We start from the raw sequence: 16,664 nt of genomic DNA on the forward strand, positions 1-16,664 counted from the left end.
GTCCACCCATACACTGAAAAGTCTCGGGTTCAATTCCCAGTCAAGGGCATGTACCTGGGTTGCAGGTTAGATCCCTGGCCCTGGTCAGGGTTGTACGGGAGGCAACCTATCAATGTGTCTCACCTTGATGGTTCTCTCTCTCCACCTCCCCCCCCCACCCCGCCTCCCTCCCAGTCTCTAAAAAGCAATGGAAAAAAATATCCCCGGGTGAGGATTTAAAAAAAATAGCGCAGTCCCCTACAGGGGGGCTTCCACATTGACTACAGTTAGGTAAATTCAAACCATTAAGGCTCACAGGCTTTGAAGGCTCTAATTCCATGAATCCTGATAAACAACCTGAGGGAACCATTCGGTTCCCTCAAGACCAACCAAGTCCATGTGCAATGAAGGAAAGAAACTCTGCAGAGAGGCCCAGGAAGATAGGTGGAAAGCCCGAGATATTGTGAAACCCGCCGTTCTCCCGAAATGGCCAATTTCCTTCCACAGACATTAAAAAGTAGATTGTATATTTCCGCCCGACATGACCTGGGCATGATCTGGGTTGAAGTCACCAAATCCTTTATCCTCTTGGGCACCTGCTAGAATGAATGGTTCTCCACATCACACGGGAGAATTTGAACCTCTTCAGGTCTGTGGAAGTGGGACAGGGTGATGGTGACATCTGTCAAACAAAGAAACCCTCCAGTGCTTTCATGTGGTGACTGCTAGATGTGAGAGGAGCAGCACGAACCTTTCCTGCAAGCCAGCGGTTCTGGAAATGGGGTCTCTGGACCAGCAGCGTCAGCAGTACCTGGGAGCTTGTTAGGAAGGCAGCTCCTCAAGCCCCACCCAGGACCCACTGGCTCGGAAAATCCAGCGCGTTCGTCCAGCCACATGTTGGATTCACAAGCCCTGGGGGTGATTCGGATGCAGGCTTAAGTCTGAGAACCACTGACAGAAGGCATCATCTTGCAGCCAGTGAGTGACTCTGGGCCAAGAGCCTGCCCCAGGGCCACAGCCCTCGGGTGACCTACAAAAGGTAAGGGATGACTCCGTGGAGAGCTGAGGGTGGCCAGGCCTGGAGTAAGGTGGCTGAGGGTATTTCCAGGCCCAAGGGATTCCAAAATCGGTCAAACCCAGCCCCGGGCATCCCCTGTGTTCCACCATACTCTTCCGAGGCCTTCTGTGCCTTGACCTACCTTCTGTGACTTGACCTGCCATGGGAGCAGCTCCACCAGGAAGGGGCTGTGACCTCTCACACTCCCAATCTATTATTAGTTCCAACCCGCACAAATCCACCAGGGGGGAAGGGAAGCTTTTGCTAACTTTCCAAGATTGGGCTGTTTCCAACCAGTTGTCTACGCCGCTAGGCATAGCCATAGCCATGCCCTTCCCAGAGCACCAGGGCGGGCCTCGAGACGGGGTCCTGCTTTGGGCCCCGCGGCCTGGTGACCCAACTGTGTCTCCAAGGCCAAGATATGCCTGGATTTTTTTTTTTTTTTAAAGCTGTTTGTTCACTTCAAGAACCTCACACCTCTCATTTGGGGCTTGAGTACAATTGCATTGGCCTAATTAATTCATTTTCTTTTCCCTCCAAAGTGGAAGCCGGGGCACGTGGATGCAAATTAAATACAAACCCGCTTTGGGCGCGGATACTCTGGGCAATTAAAACAAAGAGCGCGGCGGCGGCACCGCACAAAACCCTCGGGAGCCGTGCAGAGCCTGCCGCGAGCCAGGCGGCAGGGTGGGGCGCAACCCGGGCTCATAACGTACCAGCAAGGAGCTGCCCCACCCCAGCAGGTGGACAGGTGGAGGTTGGCCAGGGTCAAAATCCACCCCGAAGGGCTGGAAGCTGGGCCGCTGCGTGGCGCAACTCCAGGGGGCACACGCGCCCCGCGCCCGGCGGGAATGGCGCCCTCGCCAAAAAAGCAGCCGAACAAAACCCATTGCACCGGCGGGAACTGGGCGGCGCGCCCCGCCAAAGGAGTGGGGGTGGGAGGGTAGGGAAAATGCGGGAGGGAGGAATAGAATGAGAAGGAGAGAGAGAAAAGGAGAAAGTGAAAAAAAGATGGGGTTACGAGGATAGAGGTGAGAGAGAAAAGAGGGGAGAGGGAAAAAGGGAAACGGAGGGAGGGGAGAGGATCTCGAAAAGGAAGAGCGGGTAAGGGGGGCGGGGGAGGACAGGAAAGAAAGGGGAAGGGAGGCGGGCCGGGAGCGGAGCCACCCGGGCGGGGGTCGGCGGCCGAGGGGGCGGGACCGGGGTCTGTCCCCACCTGCCTGGGCGCCGGCTGCCGGGAGGGGTGGGAGCCTGGCGGCCGGAGGGAGCGGCTGGGAGGCGGGCTGGCCAGGGAGCAGGGGGGAGGGAGGGGACGGGACTAGGAGGCGGGGAGGAGCCGGCGCTCGGCTGGGGCTGCGGGGGAGGCGACGGCGGGAGCAGCATTGGCGGCCGCGGGTCCGGCAGCGGCGGCGGCGGCAGGTGGCCCCGCGCGCGGCGGCCGGCCTGGCCGGGGGCGGGCGCGAAGGTGGCGCCTCGGGCGGGGGCCGGTCCCTGCACCAGGTGACCTGTTCCGGCCGGGATCCGGGCGACCTCGCCATGCAGCGGCGCTGCGCGGGGCTCGGGCGGCCACGGCAGCAGCAGCAGCACCCCCCGCCGCCCGCGGTCGGTCCCCGGGCCGCAGCCATGGTCCCCCCGAGCGTTGGCGGCTCCCCAGACCTCGGCGGCCGTCCTGCCTGCGCGCTGCTCCTGCTCTGCTACCTGGTGAGCGCAGGACCCTGCCCGGGTCCTTCCCTCCGCGCGGAGCCTGGGGGACGCGGGTGGAGGGGCCAGGGACCTCGCCACGCGGAGTGGGTGCGGTGTTGCTAGTTTTCTCTTTTCCTGGCCGCTGCGCCCCGGGCACTCCCGGCACCTGGGATGGGCACCCGGGTTGCTGAGAGCGGTGCGTGGACCAGACTTGCTCTGTGTTCTCGTTCCTGTTCATCTCCCTCCCAGACTCGCGCCAGACCGGGTCAGGTTCCCCCCGAGACCCGGACTGTCCCCCACTCCACCTGGGATCTTCGGTCACCCTCGTTCCTTCCCCACTCCGCTGCGCACGGCTCTCCAGCCCCTTCCCTATCCGTCCTGAGCTTCCCTTACAATCTTCTCGCAGCTCCTTTTCTTCTCGCGCCCAACTTCGCCTCTTTCTCTCTGCGAATGCCACCCGCCTCGACCCCCTTTTAGTTCCCACCCGGTCCTCAGGGCCCTGACCGCTTTCTGCCAAAGCGCCGGGCGAGGCACCTCGGGTTTCCAGCTATCTTCAACTCCTCCATGGTCATTCTAGCCAAGTTGCGGATGCCAGAGAGAAATCTAGTTCTTTGTAACACGCTTACTGCCAGAGTGGTGACTTGAGCTGCGTCTTGAACATTGTCATTGCTGAGAACCCGTCTGGCTTATGCATGTCAGTTACGATGTGCACACTTCTTGGCTCCTGTCTTAGTCATCAACTAAATGGCAGGAGCCTATTTTTCAAAACCAACTCCTTTAAAATATCAGAGTAACTTAGACCCTCATTAAAAGGTGGGAGAAACAGCCTCAGTCAGTTCCTTTGCTGGCTTCTCTTTCTTCTGCTTTACTTCGGAACAATAGTGAATTTACTGAAGGTGACACCCTTCCTGTCCAACCTACCTTATTTTCCAGGATCCTGCAGAGTCCTTGGGTTATCTCGCCATATATTACTGTAAATAAATGAAATGGAAAATGCTGAATCATGAAACTGATGTAATAGGAAATTCACAGAATGTGAAAAAAAATTTTTGAGCAGTGTCATTGTCCAGAATTTTTTTCATTTATGTGATTATCATTATTCAGAGTCTTTCTTCTCAGAAGCTAAAAACTGCTTAGGAGACACTTGAAGGAATTAGAATTTGATTCCAAGATAATTTGCCACCCAGCCCAAGTTTCTCTCAACATTCTTTACTTCTTGGATGTTTCATTTCTTGAAGCAAGGGTGTGTAAAAATGCAAAATGTACTTCTGCATTTGTATCTACCTGTTGAGCAATCCATGCTTTTCTTCATATTTAAAAATTAGCCGGTACCAAGTTTTGTGGTTGGATTTACTTCATATTTTCATTAGAAGTTGTCAGTTAACATGATTTTTCTTTCACCCAGGAGATATTATTATTTAATATTTATGCCACAGGGTTATAGCACACAGGCTCATAAATAAAACTGCCTTAACAAATGACAGGGTTTCGGGTTTAAACAGATGGTCCCCGTCCACAAGTCACTGGTTACCCACAGAGGCAGAAATGATGTAGTAGAGTACTGGGTGAAACATTAATGTACAGATGGTCTGGCAATGTTAACACCCTGCAAAGAGAGACCACTTCTTGACAATTCCAAGAAATCAGAGTAATTATTGGAAAGCTTAGAGGCCTCTTGGTCTGTGGGAACACAGACAGATGGAGGACCAGATAAGGAAGTTCTGTATGGACCAAGGTGGTTTCAGAGAACATCACAGACGAGGGAAGATGACGCTGTGGGTAGACTAGAGTAAGGTAGTGAAGTGGTGAGGTGGGGCTCCGAAAAGGGAGGTTATAGACAATACTGTCACGTGGGAAGTAACTAGAGCATGGCTGAATGTCTTGGCAGGCAGGGACCGAATGGGTTTTGGAACGATGGGGCGGGAAATGTCAGCGCCTCCTGACTCTGCCTGCTCCCTTCAGATGGGCCTCAGGGATGATATTGTAAAAGCAAGGCTTTTTGCAAAACCCAAGGAAGCAAGCGTGTGAGTTGGAAGGTGGACTTTCCCTTTGGTTCTGAAGGTCTAGCCACTTGCGAGGGATTTTTCTCTAGTATGTGCTGAGATATTGACAACAGGTGAGGCTTCTTGACCTTGGAGAGGGTTAGCCTGCAAATTGTAAACATCTGCATGAAAAACATGAAGCAACCGAGAAAACGATTCTGGGCATACATGCATTCTGCTCATCAAGGAAGACTTCCTAGAAGAAGTGATCAATCTGGGGAGGGAGGTTAGACAGGTGGAGGGTAGAGTTTGAGCAGAATAGCTAGGTAGGGTCTCAGGAATATGTAGATACTAGAGGGAGAAAGCTATCTCATAATTTTGAAGCCTAAATAATAATCATAGCAATAACAATGCTAAGTTTTTTATATGCATTTATCTAATATTAACCTTAGCAATGACCCTCTAAAAGGGAAGAGCTATTATGATCCCCATTCAGATGAGGTAACTGAGGCCGAGAAAGGGTAAGGTGCCCTGTGCCAGGCAGTCCATGATTGAAACCCAAATCTATCTACTTGCAGAGCCCCAGTTCTTAGCCATGTTAACTGATTGCCTTCTGGATTTTGCTGCTTATAACCCATTCCCCTCATGTATAGAGATGTATGGGCCATTAGCAAAGCATTTGCAATTAGCAGCTACCATGCAATTGGCCAGGATGTGAGGTCATGTCTAAAGTAGCCTAAAATATACAAGGCAGGAAGCACAGGCCACAGAATAGAAGCAGGATGTTAAATAGGAAAAAAAAAAAAAAGAAGAAAAAAAAAGAGGTAAAGCCAGAAGACATTTGCCATCCGTGATGGAGAGGTAAGAGAGTGGGTCTTTCTACAGTCCAGAGGCAGCTGGTTGTCGAAGTTTAGCATTTGAGTTGTATAAATGTGTGTCCAAGTGTAGAGCCGAGTGTGCGTAGGAATCCATTCCAAAGCCAATTTTCTGTGATTTGGGGACCAATTCCCAATCTGTGTATCCCAATTTTCTTGTTCACCAGAGCTGGAGGTTGAGCGTGGCTTTCTGAACAGGTGCCTTCAAGGCCCTGCCCTCCTTGGAAGCATGCTTCCTGCAGCCAGGGTCCAGAGGCAATGCCCCCCCTTCTCCATTGGCTGGGACAGAGTAACCTTCAGTAGCAGCCTAAGAATGGAACTGTGACTGTAGCTAGGATACTGCCGAAGCATGAATAATTGTGACGAGGCCTGAAAGATAAGTCACGGAATGATGCCAAACAGATTTCTGAAAAGATGATCCCTGGTCCTAGCAGCTGCCAGAAAATGCTGAGGTCACTAAAGGTCAAGATGCAGAGAGCCTCCCCCGAGAGGGTGAGAGCCTCAAAAGCAAAAGGTAATGAGATCGAGTCCCCTGAGGTCACCGGTGCTGAGTGGTGTAGTCCACACAGGACTTGCTCTGCCCAGCAGACCCCTTGCCGTTCTCTCTCATCATTAACTCTTACCTTTCTCCAGACTTGGCTGGAACACCCCGAGGCTGCCCCAGCTGCCCATCTGTGACAATGGCACTTGTAGAAAGCCATCTTGTCCATTCTGAACTTTGGTCTCAAAGTTGTAATTTCTTTCGTAAATGAGAAAACAAATCTCACAATGGCTAGTATTATTGGTGGTCAGCTGTAGACATTGGCACTTGTTAGCCAGCCAGAGAACAAAGAAATAAAGAGGACATCAGCAGTGCAGATGTATGTGAGGCTCGTTCGCTGATGGGGGCTGTGGCGTTTTTGTACAGGGTTCTCTGTGAGTGACCACTGGTAACCCCTCTAGAGTAATGTGTGTAACACAGGACCTGGAAGAGCAAAACAGCGAAGAAGCCTCGCTTGTCCAGCTTGTGCGAGAGTGATTATGAATATTTGAAGTCCAGAGATCTCCCTCAAACTTCCCATCAGCCAGTAGCTTCCCCATTCATCCTGACCAGAGCTGCTAAAATCTCCCAAGTGTGAGAGATTTTCTAGCCTCTTGCTTTCTAGCCCTTCTGTTCTTGTTGGTACAAGTGTAGGAGCCATGAATTGACGGACCCGAAGCAGCTGGGAGAAAGGTAGAAGAGAAGGCATAAAGAACCCCGGTATTTCAGAGAGGATGGACAGACTCGTGTAGACGATAAATAGCCTACAGTAGATTCAGTTACCCCGGTTTTTGGCTCATCCCAGTCCCCTGAGAAAGGAACTGAAGGGGCAGGAGGGCCGTGCAGCGTGCAAGCAATGGCGGAGGAGATGCTGACTTGGCAGCTCTTGTCTCCCATCCTCACCCTAAAAGACCTGGCGAGGTGGCTCAGTGCATTGTGTGTGTTAGTGGATAGATAATGTCTACCCTCTGCAGACATGAGGGGTAATGACCCCATAGATGGGAGTGAGGAAAGTTCTGAGACTCCCGCACCTATAGCCAGAAAGCAGTGAAGGTGTAGAGGTAAGTGGGTGAGTTGAGGGTATCATTTGGGGTGTTTCTGAAAAGCAGGAGGCACACCATCCCTGACTTTGGAGTTAGCAGCTATGGATTTGAATTTTTTATTCTGCTGGTTGACCTTGGGCAAGTTACTTACCCTCTCTGAATCCATTTCATTTCCTCAGCTTGAATTCTCTGTCCCTCACAGGGCTGTTGTGAGGATCAGGTTTGAAGGGAGAAGTTCTATGAAGTTCTGTGTGAAGGGACGAGGTTAAACCCGATTGGGAAAGCCTTACCGAACCTGCCTGGCACACAGGAGCTGCTCAAAGAAATAAACCCAAACCACGGTTCCCCTCGTATGATTTGAATTAGAAAGAAATAGCCAATCAAGTCACATAAAAGAGGAGAGCACTCCTACTCCAGCACAGTAGGAATATTGATCGTCATTGCGATGGCATGTCCCTAGCCAGCTCTCAGGTTTGGGAAGGCACACTGAGCGACTGGGAAATGTTTCCCAAGGCATATCTTGATTTTGAAGTCCATATTGACATCATCGCCCATTCTGCTTAGTTGCATGCTTCGTTGACATAAACAGAATTTTTGCTTATTTCTAGTCAGCAGAAATTGGGAAAGTAGGCCTTTTAAGCCAATACAATTACCCTTTGACCTGTGCAAAGTTTGATCCAGCCAGTTTGGAGAGAAAGCCTTCATGAGCCAAGATTTTCCTAGATGACTGATGGGGCAGAATGGACAGGAATGAGAAAAACAGACAGTCCATTATTGTTTGCATATCGGGCATACCCATATACACCTGTAAGTGTAAATGAACTTCCCCTAGTGAGATCTGAATGATTTAAGATTTTCCAATCTCTGTCCCTTCCTCAAATAACAAGTGAGTCAAGTAGAGAAAAGAGCCATGCTTTCTCAGTGCTTTAGAATAAGGAAGGGTTATTTGAATAGAGTTTCTTATTGATTTTTTTAAAGGAATCAGATGCAGTCATCCTGAAAGAAGTTTAGGTGGTATTGATAGATTCCCCCCCCCCACACTCCATCTAGAAGATGCATAAATTCATCTGTTTTTGATTCCCAGGCTGAACTGAATGCATTTAGATATCCAATTTGGGGTCTTTTATCAAGAACACACATTAACCTATCCCTTTCTTTCTTTTACAAAAAATTTCAATACATATACAATTACACAAAGACAAAGGAGTCTGTGTTTCGTGACTGTGTGTGATACTGTCAAGCTTGACTTTGATTAGGGCTTACTTCTGGTCGAAACAGATGTTTGAGGGCTCAGGCGCCTCTCAGAGCTCAGCTCCATTGTGTGCAGAGCAGATCAGTAGCTTCTGAGGTGGAACATCCATGTGGTTGCCTAGATGGCATCATGGGAGAAGCATAGAAATGTCCCCCTGGCCCCCAGATATCTTGCTTACAGCTGCAGTGCCTTTGGCCTTTGCTGTTCGGGCATTATTTCCACCAGGCTGGCACAGAAATGCAGATATGTGACATTACTGCAGTATTTTGTCATTATCACATTAACATGGATAAACTTGCCAGATGAACAGGAGCCCGATGGGGGTGGAGGGATATGCATCTTAAAATTTTACTTTGTGTTTTTGGCATGGAGAAATGAAAAAGTTCTAGAACATGGGGTGGTTGTCTGAGGGTCTGGAGGGACTGGACAGCTGGGAGTAAGTCCACTCCATGTGGGGATGGTGGGTGCCAGAGTGCCACCTTCCCTGACCTCACTCACAGTCCCCACCTCAGCTCTGACCCCCAGGGCCCACTGAGATGCCAGAGGGAAAGGGCTCTTCGGAAGGAGGTTGATGAGGCTGGATGGAGAATAGAGAATTGTCGAGAACTTGTGAATGTCAGGAAACGGTGGTGGGGGACTCAAGGTTGGATCAAGTCCTTTGGTTTATATGCAGGTGCCCCCAGAGCTGTGGAGCAGTGACCTGGGACGGACCACCAGGGCACCTGGTAGAAATGCCCATGCCCAGGACTTTATTTCAGCAAGAAACACTTAACCAAAATCCTGTGTGCCAAGCCGGAGACGTAACAATGAGTACGACATGGACTCTGACCTCATAATTTCTAAACAAAGGAACGTTTGGGTAATTTTTAGCTTGTGTTAATGCAACCTGGCATGTGAAAATACCTATGAAGGTTGTACACGTGTCATGCCTGTAGCTGAAACTCTTCAAGTTAATTGCCTTGTTTTCCTGGCAGGAAACAGCTCATAACCACACACATGACTTGAGCCAGGAAATCAGCTTCAGCTTAATCAATATTTAGAGTGTGATGTGTTGATAATCAGTGTTGGTTTAGTACATAGCAGAAGTAGCCACAGCTCACGGTGTAGCAGTGCCCACTGGGTCGGCTCCAACCCACAAGATGCCAACTTCCTGCATTGCACAGGTGCCCAAAGGACTGAAGATTGTAACACCCTCTTGAGTGGTTTAGACCGTGTTCCTAAAGCTACAATGTGGTGACTTTATGGTCCTGCCTGGGGCCAGCACACCTGTGTCAGAGTCAGAAAACATTGCCCAATCCCTGAACTTGTTTTTCTCTTGTACCCCAGCTGTCATTCAGGCTTTTCCCACGTCTCGAATAATCTTTCTCAGTCCAGGCAATTTTATCTCTTTGCCCAGTCTAGCTCCAACGTCTCATCCTGCTTAGATCTTTCTTGAGAGAAACAATAGCAAGATGTCAACACCACCACCAGGGAACCTTAGCGAAATAACAAATCAAGCCCCAGCCACTGCACATGTAGGAAATTATGCCTAATTGGGTTATTCATCTCATTTCTCCTATACGACCATAATTCCTTTAAAAAAGTATGTCTTCTGTCACTTTGTGTTCTTCCGAACTCCATCTGAATAAAAGTTTGATGATCTAGAAGAGTGGTGGTCAAACTAGGGCCCACGGGCCCGTCCAACCAGCCACCTGTTTTCGTAAATAAAAAGAGTTGCACTGGACGACAGCCAAGCTTACTGGCTCCTGAGTTGACGTGGCTGCTCTCTCGATACCACGGCAGAGGGGAGTAGCTGCGATGGACACCGAGTGGCCCGAAAACCTAAAATATTTACCACGTGGTCCTTTGTTACGGGAAAAGTCTGCTGATCTCAAATCTAGAATAGTGCCATCCAGTAGAAGTATGATGTGAGCCACCAACTCAAGCCACCTGTGTAATCTCAAAATTTCTAGTAGCAACATAAAACAACTGAAAAAGGTGGAATTAATGCTGGTAATATATTTCATTTAACTCACGGTATCCTAATATCATTTCAACATGTAGTCAGTATAAACATTATTAACGAGCTACTCTGCATCCTTCTTTATATCGGTTTTGAAGTCCAGGGTATATTTTACCCTGACGACACCCCTCAATGTGGCCAGCCACATTCTGAGTGCTTAACGTGACTTGTGGCCTCGGTATTGGATCACATACAGCTAGAACCCGTAAGCCTTGGATTTACTTTTACTGCACTTGGAAGCAGGTGGAAATAAAATAATCTTCCTAGAAGTGTGTGGAGGTTCCCTTTAAAACAGAATTTCGAGTGAAGGCCCTGGGGAGGGTCTGCAGTCAGGTATCCCGTACCTTCTTCATTCTCATCTGTCACCATCGATCTGCAGTGATGAGCCAAGGTCTGGAAAATCATGGGCCATCAAGCGGAACTGAAACCATGCTCAGCACACTGCACTTACTAACGCGGAGAAGTGGGCTGGTGCATTTTTAGGAATAAGATGTAAAATAATGGCCCTAACTAGTTTGGCTCAGTGGATAGAGCATCAGCCTGTGGACTGAAGGGTCCTGGGTTCAATTCCGGTCAAGGGTACATACCTGGGTTGTGAGCTTGATCCCCAGTAGGGGGCATGCAGGAGGTAGCCGATCAATGATTCTCACCATTGATATTTCTCTCCCTCTTCCTTCCTCTCTGAAATCAATGAAAAAAATATATATAAAAAGAAAAGGAGCCGGGCTTCTGGGCTTGCCTCTGCTAAGCCACCAGCTCGGTGATGTTGGAGACCGTACCTCTTGGTTGCCATTTTGTTGTCCAAAACTTGGGGTGGGCTGGCTCGTCACCAAGGGCTCACCCGCTCTAACATTCTCTACTTGTAATTATAAGACTATTTTTTATATCTGTTCTTCCTCCACCCCTGTAATTTGAAAGTATAAATGAGAATCTAAAACAATTCAACCTCTTCCTGAGGGGTGGACAGTTGGACTTTATACATTTCAACAATTTTTTTAAAAGGTCAGTGTAGTCTTCTCCAAAGAAGGAGAGCCCTTCACTTCTGGTTTAGGGCAAGGTGGCTAAGACAGAAAGATGGTATCAAGGAATCGTGTTTACAAATAGCTGTAACACAAAGCAGAGCGGGTGAGCCCTTGGTGACGAGCCAGCCCTCCCCACCACAGGTTTCCCATCACGAATCAAAGTGTATGGCCCGCCTTTCTAGTCTCCCTCCGCAATTTGCAGAAGCCCTATTTTCCATTTGTATTTTTTTTAGGACTGATGATGCTTCCCTCTCTGCCCTCATTTTGGGGACTGTTCATGTAGTACAGAATTAAATAGATATGTAGGGATGGCTGTGCTGGTCTCTCTCTTAACCCTGTCTCCTGGTCGCCTCGTCCTTCTCCATATGGGCATCCAATGCTGTGTACCCAAGCAAATATGTCTGTATTTCTTCTTTTTCTTCTTTTGAACCCAAATGGTACTTAAGAACTTTGAAGTTCAAAAAAAAACAACAACAACAACAAAAACTTTGAAGATCATCCCGTTATCTGTGCAAGAAGATCTTTCTCATGTCACTAGCTGTATTGTACTCCAGAAGCAGAGGCACTATAATTTCCTAACCAGCCCTGTCTTGATGGGCATTTAGCTTTTCCATCTTTTGCTGTTATAACCAGTGCTGCAGTGAAAAGCTGTATGTCCATGATTTGCACAGATTTGATTATATTTGTAGGATAAAGTCCTAGAAGAGGAATTATTGGGCCAGGGGGCGGTGCAGTTAGACCTTCGGTAGGCATGGCCTGATTGCAGTCCACAGGGATCACCCCACCAGCGGGATATGAGGGGCCATGCTGCCCTCCCTTCCAGCCACTACCATGGGTTATTGGGCTTTCTGATGTCTGCGACTCTACCAGGTTCAAAGTGGCATCTCGGTTCACTTTCAGCGCGCATTTATTTCTCTTACTATGAATGAGAATTTACTTATCAATGAACTCAGTCGTTTGCTCATTTTTCTTGCTCAGCAGCTTTGCTTCTAATTGTTGACTGTCTGTGCTTTAAAATAGAAACACCATCCCCTTTTACAGAAACTTGCATTGATTCTTTGCCATCAGTAGAATAAAAGTCAACCTTCTTTGGGTGGGGATTCAACGTCCTCCAGAACCAGGATCCTGTGTTTTTTTTCAAAAAGACATATCCTTGCATCCTTTCTATTCTCTGGCCAAACCCAGCTGCTTGCTTGGCCCCCAAGGCATCTGCATTTCCCTGCCTTCTTGCCCCTACACAAGCTGGTCATAGTACTTGCAGTGTCTTCCCTTTGCCCCTCTACTTAAAGACCTTCTCTTCATCCCTCAAAGCCCACATGAAAGACCATTCCTTCCATAACCCTTGTCCTGGACACCCCGGTCAGAATTACTTTCACCTGGGGCTGTGCTCCTTTAGGGCTGGTATATGGTTTAGACTGGGGACTGGCCACGTTCTGCTTTGTGTTACAGCTATTTGTAAACACGATTCCTTGATACCATCTTTCTGTCTTAGCCACCTTGCCCTAAACCAGAAGTGAAGAAAGGGCTCCCTAGTTCGTCCTTCTTTGGAGAAGACTACACTGACCTTTAAAAAAAATTGTCGTAAAAATATTCATCGTATAAAATGTTGCCCTTTTAACCACTTTAAGTGTAGAACTCAGTGACATTAGAGTACATTCGCGGTGTTGTGCAACCATCACCACCACCCACCTCCAGACTCTTCATCTCGCAAAACTGAAATGTGCCTGTTAAACCGTCATTCCTCTTTCTCCTCTTCCCCCTGCGCCTGGCAACTGCCATTCTCCTTTCTGTGTCTATGAATTTAGACTACGCTAGGGACCTCATATAAGTGGAATCATACAGTATTTATTCTTTTGTGACTAACTCATTACACTTAGTAAAATGCCCTTAAAGCTCATCCGATTGTAGGATGTGTCAGAATTTCCTTCCCTTCTGAGGCTGAATAATGTCCATTGTGTGTAGATACCACTTTCGTTTATCTCTTCCTCTGTTGGTAGGTTTTGGGTTTTTGTTTCCACCTTTTAGCTATTACGAATGATGCCACTGTGAACGTGGGTACATGTCTATGAATACATCTCTTCGAGCCCCTGCTTCCCACTCTTGGGGGTATAATACACCCAGAAGTAGGATTGCTGGATCCTATGGTAATTCTTAGGTAATTATTTTATTTTATTTATTTATTCTTTTAATATATTTTATTGATTTTTTACAGAGAGGAAGGGAGAGGGATAGAGAGTTAGAAACATGGATCAGCTGCCTTCTGCACGCCCCCTACTGGGGATGTGCCCACAACCAAAGTACATGCCCTTGACCGGAATCGAACCTGGGACCCTTTAGTCCACAGGCCAATGCTCTATCCACTGAGCCAAAGCGGTCAGGGCAATTCTTATGTAATTTTTTGAGGAATCACTGTACTGTTTTCCACAGCAGTTGCCCCATTTTACATTCCCACCAGCAATGCACAGGATCCTGTTTCTCTACATCCTTCCCAACACTTGTTTGTCTGTTTGTTTGTTAATATATTTTTATTGATTTCAGAGATGAAGGGAGAAGAAGAGAGAAATAGAAACATCAGTGATGAGAGAGACTCATTGATATCAGCTGCCTCCTGCACGCTCCACACTGGGGCTTGAGCCCACAACCTGGGCATGTGCCCTTGACGGGAATGGAACCCGGGACCCTACTGAGCCAAACCAGCTAGGGCTGTTATGTTTTGTTTTTTTTTTTTTTTTTTAATATATTTTATTGATATTTTACAGAGAGGAAGGGATAGGGATAGAGAGCTAGAAACATCAATGAGAGAGAAGCATCGATCAGCTGCCTCCTGCACACCTCCCACTGGGGATGTGCCCGCAACCAAGGTACATGCCCTTGACCGGAATCGAACCCGGGACCCTTCAGTCCGCAGGCCGACGCTCTATCCACTGAGCCACACCGGTTTCGGCTGTTATGTTTGTTTTTTATAGTAGTCATACTAATGGGTGTGCCGTGGTCCCAAGTAACCTTTTTGCGATTGTGTTTGGGTGCCTGAATCACAAAGTCACATTTAGGAGATCTCTCTTAGCACCTATACATCACGTCCAAAACATTGCCTTGACTTCATGACCAAACTTTCCAGGTTTCTTCTGGAACGAATGTCCGCGTGGAAAGGGCTTGGTCATTCAGAGAACTAGATAAATAACCAGGCAAACAAAACCTTCCTGGGCACATGTTGCAGCAGCCACCGTGAAAGAATCTGACAACACGGTCTGTGGTCCCTGCCTGCCCGTGTGTGATTTTCAGCAGCAGAAACCTCCTGCTGGTCCATCCATCATGCGTCCTTGTCCTGGCTCAGAACTTACGGAGAAAATGAGGCCGGGCTGGAGTCCCTGCCATGTTCCCTCTCGGGTGCACTTTGAGGTCTTCTCCAGCCCTCTGATTTGGCTGCGGCTCTCCAGCATTTGCAGTCAGGACAATAGTTTGGAAATGTCTGAAGCCCGATTGTTCTCTTTTTCACTCAAAGGCAGACGCATTGTGCCTGGATGTGTTATGAACTGGCTCCTCGGTTCGGAAACCAGCTCTGGAATGACTGCCACGCAGTTTGAAAGGCACGTTCTGATCAGCAGATGCTACTGAGTCTGGGGAGAGAGTCAATGTGGCCTAATCTTCATGTGTATTTGTGTGTGTGCATGTGTTGGTTTTTCTCCAATTGCTCAGTAGTGATTTCGACATCTTTTATCTTCCTCGTTCGTTGCTTTATGGACATGGATTTTTTTTATCCCGGGAAAATCATGATTCACTTACCTGTTAATATGATCATTTTTAAACTTTCTCTGTATTATTTTTCTTTTCAGAATTTTGTGCCATCTTGGGGCCGGCAGACCTCCCTGACGACGTCCGTGATATCCAACGCTGATCAGAGCGTGACTCACAAAGACTTCATTTATTTCACTGTCGTTGAAGGAAATGTTCGCAACATTTCTGAAGTCTCGGTTGAGTATTTGTGCTCTCAGCCTTGCGTTGTCAATTTGGAAGCGGTGGTCTCATCCGAGTTCAGGAGTAGCATTCCTGTGTACAAAAAACGGTGGAAGAACGAGAAGCATCTTCACACCAGCAGGACACACCTAGTGCAGGTGAAATTTCCAAGCATCATGGTTTACAGAGACGATTATTTCATCAGACACTCCATTTCCGTGTCGGTGGTGATACTCCGCGCCTGGATTACTCACAAATACAGTGGTGGAGACGTGAATGTTAAATGGGACGAAAACTTGCTACACGCTGTTGCGAAGAATTACACTCTGCTGAAGACGGTCCCGCCTTTTGAACGCCCTTTCAAAGACCATCAAGTGTGCCTTGAGTGGAACATGGATTATATTTGGAACCTTCGGGCAAACAAGATTCCCCAGTGTCCTCTTGAAAATGGTAGGTCACTTGCCTTGCCAGGAACCTAATTCATTTCTTCAGATAGCCTCTACCATAAGAGGGGCAGGGGAAAACTCTTATATTAGCAGTTGGGGGAGACTGAGGGAGATGGAGCCTGTAATTTTAGACTTTGGGGGTGAAAGGGGAAAGGTGAATAGGTGAGGAGAGGAGAAGCAGTTGGACAGAATAGGACTGAAGGTGAAAGAGAGAGAGGGGCAGAGGGGCCATGGAAGGGGGACCTTGAGAGGTTTGGATCTGCTTTAAGTTGGAAAGGAGCATTAATGCCACTAAAACAAGCGTTGGGAAGATCTTCCTCCCGTCTCCCCTCAGAAACCCCTCCAGCATCAGTGAGCTTCCCAACCAAGCACACCTGGCTTCCACTCCTGGCTCTTCCACTTGCCTTCTGCCTATGTAATTTCGGAACTCTTGGAGCCTCAGTTTTCCTCTCTGTAAAGTGGGAATACTGTAACAATTTTCTCAGAGCAATGTTGTGAGAATTCAATGAGTTGTAATTTGCTTAGCACATAATGAGCATTCAGTGAAAAGTAGCCGTGATGACGGATGATAGTGTCCAAACTCAGCGTTTTATCCTAAATGCCATATGGGCACAGCCTCTGAAGGATCCGTACAGGAGACTCCTGCGCCCTTCTTCCGTCTCCCTTAAGCACTGGGGTTGGACCTCTCTGACTATACACACTTAGAAGAAGGGGTCTGAATATCCCTCCGTCGGTGACAGCGGCACCTTGCTATGCTGAGTGCCTGCCAGCTCTTCTCCGTACCCTGCAGTGGGGAGCCACCCTGGGCATGCTCCCAGGAACCACCTGGGTCTAGCGTTTCCCAAAGTG

At 48.4% G+C, this 16,664-nt stretch overlaps 1 protein-coding gene across 1 annotated transcript in view; it reads left to right on the plus strand.

Moving 5' to 3' along the window:
- The first annotated feature begins 2,406 nt into the window (after positions 1-2,406).
- The window catches only part of SEL1L3 (SEL1L family member 3), a 110,028-nt gene continuing 95,770 nt past the window's right edge, over positions 2,407-16,664 (plus strand). Inside the window, exons 1-2 of the mRNA XM_080657593.1 lie at positions 2,407-2,737; positions 15,249-15,819. Coding sequence (XP_080513719.1) covers positions 2,573-2,737; positions 15,249-15,819 — 736 coding nt within the window. The 5' untranslated portion in view covers positions 2,407-2,572. The remainder of the gene's footprint in view (positions 2,738-15,248; positions 15,820-16,664) is intronic.

The sequence above is a fragment of the Plecotus auritus genome, assembly GCF_963455305.1.
Source record: "Plecotus auritus genome assembly, chromosome: 1".
Taxonomy (NCBI): Eukaryota; Metazoa; Chordata; class Mammalia; order Chiroptera; family Vespertilionidae; genus Plecotus; species Plecotus auritus.